This window comes from Arachis ipaensis, chromosome B6 (assembly GCF_059453495.1).
Source record: "Arachis ipaensis isolate K30076 ecotype BB chromosome B6, ASM5945349v1, whole genome shotgun sequence".
Classification (NCBI taxonomy): Eukaryota; Viridiplantae; Streptophyta; class Magnoliopsida; order Fabales; family Fabaceae; genus Arachis; species Arachis ipaensis.
The window spans coordinates 133587184-133597463 of record NC_142441.1 but is presented as its reverse complement, the minus strand read 5'-3'; the positions used below and the strand labels follow the sequence as shown (position 1 = coordinate 133597463).

The 10280-nt window shown below is 38.4% G+C and overlaps 2 protein-coding genes across 2 annotated transcripts; one reads left to right on the top strand and one right to left on the bottom strand.

Moving 5' to 3' along the window:
- Positions 1-2250: 2250 nt before the first annotated feature.
- Positions 2251-7507, top strand: LOC107604991 (DHHC-type zinc finger family protein). Its single transcript, XM_088489783.1, has 5 exons — positions 2251-2849; positions 3728-3910; positions 4913-5209; positions 5997-6230; positions 6337-7507. The coding sequence occupies exons 1-5, from the start codon at positions 2763-2765 to the stop codon at positions 6856-6858; spliced, it is 1323 nt and encodes a 440-aa protein (XP_088345909.1). The 5' UTR covers positions 2251-2762; the 3' UTR covers positions 6859-7507.
- Positions 7508-8718: 1211 nt separating this feature from the next.
- LOC148562806 (uncharacterized) lies at positions 8719-9538 on the bottom strand. The gene is made up of 2 exons (XM_088490999.1): positions 9338-9538; positions 8719-8964 (listed from the first exon to the last, which is right to left on the bottom strand). The coding sequence occupies exons 1-2, from the start codon at positions 9536-9538 to the stop codon at positions 8719-8721; spliced, it is 447 nt and encodes a 148-aa protein (XP_088347125.1).
- Positions 9539-10280: the final 742 nt, after the last annotated feature.

The following is a 10280-nucleotide window of genomic DNA, read 5'->3' as shown; positions in this document are numbered from 1 at the left end:
GTTTTGGAAGTCGTTAGGGGAAAACGTAATGGTTGTCGTGAGGCAGGGAGGTCGTGTTTCGTCTTTCACGGCTAGCACCCGAAGATCTTTTTTCAACTTTGATTTGGATTTTTCTGGTGCATCTTTTCCCATAATCACATTCACTATTATCGTTGGGTTAGTTTTTGGGCTTTCCTGTTGCGCTTGTCTCATCATCCTGGAATTGCGTCCTTCTCGTTCTGGTGATCTTTCACGTTCAACTTTCCAGGGTTCTCAGATGATCTTGGCAAACTCGGAAAGTTTGCCGTTTCGGATAGCTTGTTCCAGGGCATCTTTCAAGTCAATGCAATCTTGTGTCTTGTGGTTGTATCCTTTGTGATAATCGCAATATAGGCTTTTGTTGCTGCCTATCCATTCCTTCAATTGTCAATGCAATCTTGTGTCTTGTGGTTGTATCCTCTGTGATAATCGCAATATAGGCTTTTGTTGCTGCCTATCCATTCCTTCAATTGTTGTGCCTTCGGGAGGATACCTCGTTCTCCTATCTGGTGATAGATCTCGGTGGTTAGGGTTGGTAGGGGTGTTTAGTTTATGAATTTCCCCACTCTGAATGGTCGGTTGGTGGGGGCGGGCTTGAAGTGCTCCGTTGGGGTTTCTTTGGACGGGGGTTGCTTCATGGTGCTGTGTTGCCATGGTGCTGTTTATTGGCGGCCATGACTTGACTGACCTCCTCGTCGTTTATGTACTCTCTTGCCACGTTCTGAATCTCATGCTGTCACACCGGCTTGGTGGTTAGGTGTTTTTGAAAGTCCTCATTCATGAGTTCGTTGGACAGACAAAGGTTGGCCACGGAATCCGTGAGCCCATTGATCGTTAAGTACTCGTCATTGAACCTGTCGAGGTACTTCCTCGTGGGTTCATCTTGTCATTAGGTGACTCTAAGCTGGTTGATCGCCTTTTCAAACAGCTCTTGAATTATCTGGATCGCCTTTTCTCCTAGGCCGTCAGTATTTTTGGGAATTCCATCTTCTCATACTTGCACTACACTGGTAACTTTCCCATGGGTTGGCAAGGAAGTATTGCTTCGTAGCTTGTGTGTTAGGTTTGGTGGGTCTGGTTCATGGTGGTGACTCGAGGATCACTCTTCGAATTCCTCCGCCATGCCGTCAAGACTTGGTCGGTCCCCACAAACGGCGCCAATGTACTAGATGCCACTCGTACGGGTTGTGAGAGGGATCAGAGATTAGCCAGTCTTGATGGTGACTTGTCGGACTCTTGGAGTGGTAGGGGGTGGTACCTGCAAAGACACTCCGACGTTCAAGTCAGAATGGATCTGAGAGGCATAGAAAAAGGTTAGTCAGGTACCTAAGGGGGCCTTTGGCTCCACTTATATAGCGTGCGGTTGTTATCTTATCCTATCTTGTTGGCTAAGATAGGATAAGGGAGGTATTTGAATTTGAGAGTTTGGCCAAAAATTCCTAAGCTGGTTTGCGATTACTAGGTCTGCTTGGGCTCACTGTGATGGTGACCCAGACCTGAATAACCAGGTTCAGTAGTTGCTCTAAAAGAAGACACAAATATCGAGTTTGAAACACCGTCCAACTTGACTTGTTATATTCTTGAATTATCTGTTCAGTTTTTTTTTCTTATGTTTAAACACTAAAAAAAATTAAAATATACTTTTAAAATTTTAATCTCCATTATCAAATCAAGCTTGCAATTCCTCATTCTCTATGTTTGCATTTGGAAAGGATTGAAATTTTAAAATTGTGTGTGTGTATGTATTTGTGTTTTGAAGGGAAGAAGAAATGCATCCAGTTATAAAAATGGAGAGCACTTGTGTGACACACAGCAATCAAAGCAAAAATTTAATTGTTTGTATTAATTCAAGAAAATCAAACCATCTAATTTGAATAAATAAAAATTATCTACCCATAATGTTGTATTAAGCATCATTGCCCAATAATACTGCATTTCACGTTGATTTGACCTATTTGAAAATTAATTTCTGTGCATAGGATATCACATATTACATATTAATTACTATTAGTATATAATAATAAAAAACTTTTAAATATATCAATATACTAATATTTTTTAATAGAATTTAATTATTAATTTTAATTATATATAATATATATCTATTTTATAATTAAAATTAATAACTAAAAATTACTAAAATACCAATATATCATCACACTTAAAAACTTTTCTATAATAATAACAAAGAACTACCCGCTAGAACTAGAAATCTACAAATACGAGTACGGTAGAGTATTTACTTATCCCTTATTGATGGAAAAGCAAAATTTGAGGTTCCTCCCAAAACTTGGAATCAAGTAGCGAAACCGGTCTATCACATCAGCATCCAATGGAAGCATGCCACGTCATTTTCCATGGTGCTGTAAAGCAGAGACATGTCCACATACAGTGACAGTAAAATTTAGTCAGAGAAAGAAGAGAACCTCTGCTTCCCTAATAACCAAGCCCAGCTCACACAACACAACAATCACAGAGTAGAGAGAGAAAACAAAGAAACAAAGAAAGAAAGAGAGAGGAAAAAAGGGGAAAAACTAGAAAACCCTTTGCTTCCACACTGCATTTCATTGCATTGCAATTACTTTCCCACTTCCATGCGTTGAGCTCCACGGAAACAACTTTGGCCGATTCAGTGTCCATGGCGGTAGATTTACAACCTTTCGAGTGCTGAAATCTCTGGAATCGACTGAGGGTTTTGCTTTTCGGAGATTGTGAAAGGTTTAAACTTTTTGGGGGCTTAAGATATGTACGTGGCGCCTCCACCTCAGCGCTCCGATCTGGCTTCAGGATCCGGTGATTTGCGGGTTTACCAAGCTTGGAAGGGCAGTAATGTCAGTTCTTCTGCTTCTGATTTATGCTTTGAGCTTTAACTTTTTTTCTCATTATGTTGCGTGTTAACTTTTTTTAATGCAAGTTTTCTTATGAATTATGAGTCTTATCATTTTTATGTTATAGTGGGATCGGGTTTTGTTTTGTTTTGGGGTCTTCAACCAAGGGTTTCCAGCTGAGTATGAAAGAAAAAGAAAAGGGGGGGGGGATAAAAGGTGTAAAGAAAATGGAGTTTTTTTTTTTTAAAAAAAAAAATACAAAGGAACTTTTTCGAATCTGTTGCTTAATTTTTTAGGAAATATGTCTCTAAGGGTGTTTTTTCTATGAGGAACTGACTAATGAAGCCTTGCAGCTGTAACATCCATTTGGTTGTCTGATTGGCGTGTCAAATTTAGTATAGTTTATTTGGGTGGGATAAAAAATGTTGAACTTTCTGTTTCTTTCTAACCGTTGATGAAATGTTTCGAAAGCTCTAATTGCTTTGGAGGCAATGGAGGCTGCAAGTTATTACTTATGATTTGATCAATGCCTGAGATATTGTTCTATCAAGAATCTGGAAAACTGGATGGGAAATTAAATACATAAGAAGTGGACATGATCAAAGTGTATCAAACATTCTACTATGCTGTTCTCCTCTAATTTAAGGAATCACCAAATGTTAACTTCTAAGAAATTGATTTGGGAACATTTTTCTGGTGGTCTTTGGGGAATCAAGTCCAGATGTACTTTTCATGTTGTAATTTGTTTGTTACAAAACATTTATTGAACAGGAAAATTTAGTTATATTGCTGCATATTATTTGAATTACTTACTGTATCTGGCCAATTTATCACTTAGGAGATGCTTACTAATTCATGTTTTCCGTGCTTTTCTTTTGCAGAAATTTTTCTTTCAGGGTAGGTTCATATTTGGACCAGATGTGAGATCATTGGCACTGACAATTCTCCTCATTGTTGCTCCTGTTGCAGTTTTCTGTGCCTTTGTTGCCAGAAAACTGATGGATGATTTTAATGATCACTGGGGGATAAGCATAACAGCTGTTGCTGCTGTATTCACAGTTTATGTAAGTTCTCTCTCTCTCTCTCTCTCTCTCTCTCTCTCTCTCTCTCTCTCTCTTTCTCTCTCTCTCTCTCTCTCTCTCTCTCGTTTAGATGTACAGGAAGTATTTGCTAACTGTAGTGGTAATCCACTTCTAGTAGAAAGATGGGAAACATTTATCACTATCAGTCTATTGGAGCTCAAATGCACATAATTGAAGTTATCTAGAAAAAAGTGGTTAATGAAGGAATACCTGGATACTACCCTTTATTAACAGTTTGCAAGTTGCAATTGGAACCATCTATGAAACAAAGCTAGCCGTAGCCATCACCCATTAACAAAGCTATGCACAGACTAGTGGAGGTAGTGCAATCTTATCATTGATCTTTATCCCCTTTTTTTATATCTATGAAAGGGTATATCTTATTAGGGATTAGGGAAAGAGAAAGGGGTTGAACATCCTCCTCCTTAAACCATCCAGCAAAAATAGCATTATTGATACTCTAAGAGAGTTTGACAATCCCTTTGCTCCATTGCTCTTATTGAAATGAGGTACTCTTCGTAAAACTCCATGGAACAACGACATGAGGCCATTGAAACAATTTTATCCATATTCCATGGTCATTTTAAGGATAGACAAATATTTGAGTAGGTAAGTTTTAACTTGAGACACCATATGATATAACATGTTAATGCTTCCAAAACACAGAAAGAATGCTCTAAAATGATGCACTTGATTCTATAGACCATTTTTCAAATTCCAAAATGGCTTCTTTGCTTCTGGAAGCTGAATATCCTTTTTGTTTGAAGGATAGAACTAACATATATGATAAGTCCATATTAGTCTCTGTTTTTGGTTGTGTCTTTAGTGCCAGCTGCCAAATTAAACAATTTTATATAGATATTGTTTATTTGTTGCTTAATCATTGTTGATTTTCTCGTAAAAATGTGGATGCATTAGCTAACTAATTTCCTTTCTATGCACACCAAGGATTTCAACTGATTGCCAACGGTGTAATATTTTCAGGACTTAGTTCTTCTTTTGTTAACATCTGGCCGAGATCCTGGCATAATCCCACGCAATGCACATCCTCCAGAGCCAGAAGGTTTCGATAATAATGTAGATGTTGGTGCTGGTCAGACTCCTCAACTGCGGTTGCCTCGCTTCAAGGAGGTTGATGTCAATGGAGCAACTGTTAAAGTCAAGTATTGTGATACTTGTATGCTCTACAGGCCTCCTCGATGCTCTCACTGCTCAATCTGTAATAACTGTGTTGAACGGTTTGATCATCACTGCCCCTGGGTTGGACAATGTATTGGACTGGTAAGTTAGATATTGCCTTTCAAATTTTCTTCCCTTCTCTTGTGACGAAAGTTTGGATCCACTTTGGCTTGTTTCCTGTTTTTATTTCTGCATTTTATTGTTTTAACTAATAAATACAAAAATGTTACCTTGTTCCCATTTTTCTCATTATTTCAAATTTTGTTGAAGTAAATTGTAACAATTAAAAATGGTGATGTTATTGATAAGAAAACTTCAAAAAAGGTTCGTGTAATTTTTTGTTTAAAGAAAAAGGAAGGCATCCCCTTTGTAAATGGTTGAAAACGGAAAAACCAAGGTGTCATTGTTGTAATGTTAGTGAAAACATTTTAAAAAATAACAGAGAAGGATGATTACTTCAATTGGTTGGTATTTGGAGTGGGAGTGAGGGAGGTGTGATTTATTAAATGTAAGGAAAGATAAATGCTTCTTCTATTGTGTAACCTCCAAGCAACCAAAAATAGTATCTTCTTTCCAGAGGTACTCTTCTGTATTGAACAATTTTAGACAATTTTTGCACTGAACTGAATTGGACAATCTAAAGACTTGTTTTTTCTCCTTTCACTTATGCTATTAATTGATGTTCCTTGATTTTATGCATCTTCAGCAAGACCGTGGGTTGTTAGTTTGGTTCCCTATTATAAGGTGTTTTTTTTCACTTTATGGGGTTTAAATGAGTCCTGTTCACAGTTGACGATTACATGCTGAGATTTCTCATTCTCCATTCTTGACAAGTTCTATATTTTAATTTGACATTATGTATCTGAATGCTTGCTCAATTTTCATGCAGCGTAATTATAGGTTCTTCTTCATGTTTGTCTTCTCAACTACGCTACTTTGTATATATGTTTTCGCATTTTGCTGGGTCTATATTAGAAGAATTATGGTATCAGAGGAGATAACAATTTGGAAGGCCATGATCAAAACTCCAGCTTCCATAGTGCTGATAGTTTACACCTTCATATCTATGTGGTTTGTTGGAGGGCTTACTGCCTTCCATTTATATCTGATTAGTACAAATCAGGTAATTAGTGTTCTTATATATCTGTGACTTAAAAGTGAGATAGCTTTTCAAATTACTGTAGGAGTGTACAATGCCACAATTTGATATTTGGGTGTTACTCTTGCAGACTACGTACGAGAATTTCAGATATCGATATGATGCACGAGCAAACCCATATAATAAAGGTTTTTTGAATAATTTCAAAGAGATATTCTGCACCAGCATTCCTCCATCAAAGAACGACTTCAGGGCATTGGTGCCAAACGAACCAGCATTACCTACCCGATCGGTGGGCGGAGGCTTTATGAACCAAAATATGGGAAAAGCTGGGGAGGACATAGAAATGGGGAGGAAAACGGTCTGGGGTGACATGGGTGCCGGAATTGACCATTCTGAAGGTCCATTAAACAATGAGAGAACAACTGTAAAGGAAGGTGAACTAGGTGATTTGTCTCCTGAAATCAGGACGACAGTTGATGAGACAGCCGACCGTGCTGGACTCCATCCTAGGCGATCAAGCTGGGGTAGAAAAAGCGGAAGCTGGGAAATGTCCCCAGAAGTTCTTGCTTTGGCAGCAAGGGTAGGGGAACCGAATCGTGTGGGTGGCGGTAGCAGTAGTAGCTTGACAAATGAGAATCGTCATACATAGCTGTCGGTCAACACATATCCTGACCAAAGAACGACAAGAAGAATTTGATTTGGCAGTAGTGATGAAAGAATACATTTATTCTCGTACCTCTTTACTGAAGTTATTCTACGTTTGGGGATGGGGGGTGTTGTAGGCAATTCGCAAGGGTGTTTGTAAGTGTTGTTTAGCAGGTTTGCTTGTAGGAAGGGATTGTTTGGTGTTTGGTGTTTGGAGAGTGAGATTTCTTTCCTTTGCTTGATATGATGATGATGTTTGTGTATTGAGCTTACCAACTAATTGGCCTCTGCATATGTAAAAGTGATCTCTCTCTCTCTCTCTCTCTCTCTCTCTCTCTCTCTCTCTCTCTCTCTCTCTCAAGAGGCTTGGGGTGTTGGGAGACTATGTCCTGCAGGTCATTTAATTAAGGCTCAAGAAAAGAATTGTTATTTCTAACTTACCTCTGATGGCTTGAATTGAATGTAGCTGGGTGAGTTTGGATGGTGAACTTGAGAAAGTTGCCAAATCTTACCACCATGCATCTTGTCTACAGAAGAAAGTTACGGGCATTTTATTGACTAGAACTAGGTTGTGTATCATGATGTATCATCACTTAAAAGCCATACAGTCACTGGTTTCATTATATCTCTATCTAAGGATTGTGTTACCGAAACAACCTCCCACTATTTATTTATTTATTTATTTTTACCCTTCTAATCTTTTAATCATTAACCAGATATGAGTTTGACAACTTTAATTTAGGAATTTTAGGCTTTTATTTTTTTATTTTGTCAATTTTTTCACTCCAGAGGAATTTGGTTCTGGTCAAATAATCCCTTAGGAAGGATAAATAATTAATAATTAATTCAAGATATAAATGAAAATAGAAAAAAGGGATACGAGAAAGCTGAAAACCCCAAAGAAAATCATGAAGCCCATAAGACTGCATGCCATGACAGGACAGTCATGGAGTCATACATACTAACCTAATGTGTTTCACTTTCAAAGACAACAAAAAAGAAAACCTAATGTGTTTTTACACCACACACTTTCTTTTATTCTAGAACTCCATCATTTAGAAGAAGAAATCATAGTCACTTATAGGGTAAGAGGATGTAGGGAGGATGAAATATACGTGTGTGTATATATATATATATATATAAAATGTGAATTAGTAATGTGGTACAATGAATATTCAAAATTTTCAGTCAATGTAATAGTAACATATAATTGAGAAGAAATGGGAGAAAGAAAACAGAACAAGAAAAATATATTGACAGAAATTATAGAACTAAGGAAATAGTTGTGAAGTCAAGCCATAGAATTAATTGTGAGTGCTGGATACCTAAAAAGAATATTAAAGAAGGAATTAAGAAGAGAATAAGGAGTTGAGGGAGAGGAAGGCACAACAGAAATATCAGGGGGAGAAGAGTACCACATTACGCTGCCCTCTCATAATCTTCTAAGTGAGTATTTGTAGTTCTAATTCTCTCACTTATTCTTGGTCCTTGATGCAGCGGGTCATTCTCCACGTGTCTCTTTTTCGTAACTAACTTTTTCCCAATTGAAATGCTTGCATTCACCATCCCATCATGTTTTTGTTTTGCGTGGCCTGCTATAGGTGCTGCTCCTTTATTCATACACGTAACATTACCCTTTCCATTGAGAACAACCTTATCCTCAAGGTTGAATTGAGGAGAAACTCTGGCAAAAGTGTCAGCATTCTCCTAAGTTGAGACACTCGTCTTTCCTTCACCACATTGGACCAAGATCTCAGAGTTCTCGTGAGCATCCTTGATCATTGTTTGCGCCTCAAGTATTGCATGTGGTTGTAGTACGGGACCAACCTCATTGGATTGAAGCAGTAGTGGCAAGTATGAGGGTTCAACTCTCCATAAACTTCTTTAAAGCAGAAACGTGAAAAGCATCACGAATCTTCGTCGCCGGTGGCAAGTCCAACTTATATGCGACAGCACTTAGCTTCTTGATCGGGAAGGGCCCAAAGTAGCGCATTCCCAATTTCTGGTTTTTACGTAAGGCCACCGAGTGTTGCCGATAAGGCTGCAATTTGACCAGCACCAAATCGCCTTCAACAAACTCTTCCTGACGACGATGACAATTAGCAAATTGCTGCATAAAATGTTGTGCACGTGACAAGTGCAGCTTGAGAGAATCTAAAAGCTTGTCCCGCTGTAATAACAATTCCTATAGTGAAGGTTCATCCTCAACGAAAAATTCATAGCGCACAAGAGCTGGGGATCACGGCCAAACAAGGTTTTAAATGGAGTCATCTTTATGCTGCTATGGAAGGATGTATTATACTAATATTGGGCCCGAGGAAGCATCTCCAGCCATCTCCGAGGTTGATCAAAACAGAGGCAATCCAAATACATCTCAAGGGATTTGTTGAGAACTTCACTTTGGCCATCGGAATGAGGGTGGTAGGCCGAGCTCATTGCCAGTGTTGTCACTTGGAGTTTGAATAGTTGCTGCCAAAAGTTACTCGTGAAAACCTTGTCCCTGATACAATTGACTTTGGAAACCCATGAATTTTCACTATATTCTTGATAAATGATTCAACCACTGTCCTGCTAGAGAAATCAAGCATAAGTGGAATAAAATGTGAGAATTTTGTCAAACGGTCAATGATTACCATGATAACCGAGTAGCCATTAGCTGGAGGCAGAGCCACAATAAAGTCCATGGCTATATCCTCCCAAACTTGTGATGGAATTGGTAGTGGTTATAGTAGCCCAGCCGGCAACTTGGTATCCACCTTAGCTCGTTGACAAATGGAATAGGAGAGAACATAGCGGCGTATATCGCGCTGCATATTTGGCCAATAAAAAGAGGAAGAAATACACTCAACTGTCTTAGCTATCCCAGCATGACCTCCTAGTGCATCGTCATGATAATACGGGAGAATTACTTGAATTAAATTGCTATTGGTAGGCAACACTACTTGGAGAATTACTTGAATTAAATTATGATCACTCAGGGAATTAGTATGGCATTGTCGCAGAATCTCTTGTAGTCTTGCATCGACTTCAACCTTTTGCTTTAAAATCTTCAACCAATCAGACATAGGTGTAGACCAAACCCCAAAATAGCAACGTGAAAGAGCGTCAGCAGAGATATTCTCTGGACCTGGTTTATACTGAATTTCAAAATCAAAACCCAATAGTTTATGGAGCCACTTGTGTTGCTCAGGTGTATGCAGACTTTGTTCTAGCAAGGACTTGAGACTCCTCTGATTAGTTCAAATCACAAATTTCTTACCAATAAAATAGTGGCAAAATTTTTTCACGGGTTGAGTAATTGCATAAAACTCCCTGACATATGCTGACTTCCTTTGCATCAATGGGGACAACTTCTTAGAGAAAAAAACAACAAGGTGTTTGCTTTGTGAGAGTACTGCACCTATTCCCATACCCGAAGCATCAGTT

Coding starts and splice junctions, on each gene's coding strand:
- LOC148562806 (XM_088490999.1), bottom strand. CDS start 9,538: ATGGACTTTATTGTGGCTCTGCCTCCAGCTAATGGCTACTCGGTTATC. Junction 8,965..9,337: donor CAGGGACAAGGTTTTCACGA/GTAACTTTTGGC, acceptor CATTTTATGCAG/CAATTTGCTAATTGTCATCG.
- LOC107604991 (XM_088489783.1), top strand. CDS start 2,763: ATGTACGTGGCGCCTCCACCTCAGCGCTCCGATCTGGCTTCAGGATCC. Junction 2,850..3,727: donor AAGCTTGGAAGGGCAGTAAT/GTCAGTTCTTCT, acceptor TTTCTTTTGCAG/AAATTTTTCTTTCAGGGTAG. Junction 3,911..4,912: donor CTGCTGTATTCACAGTTTAT/GTAAGTTCTCTC, acceptor TAATATTTTCAG/GACTTAGTTCTTCTTTTGTT.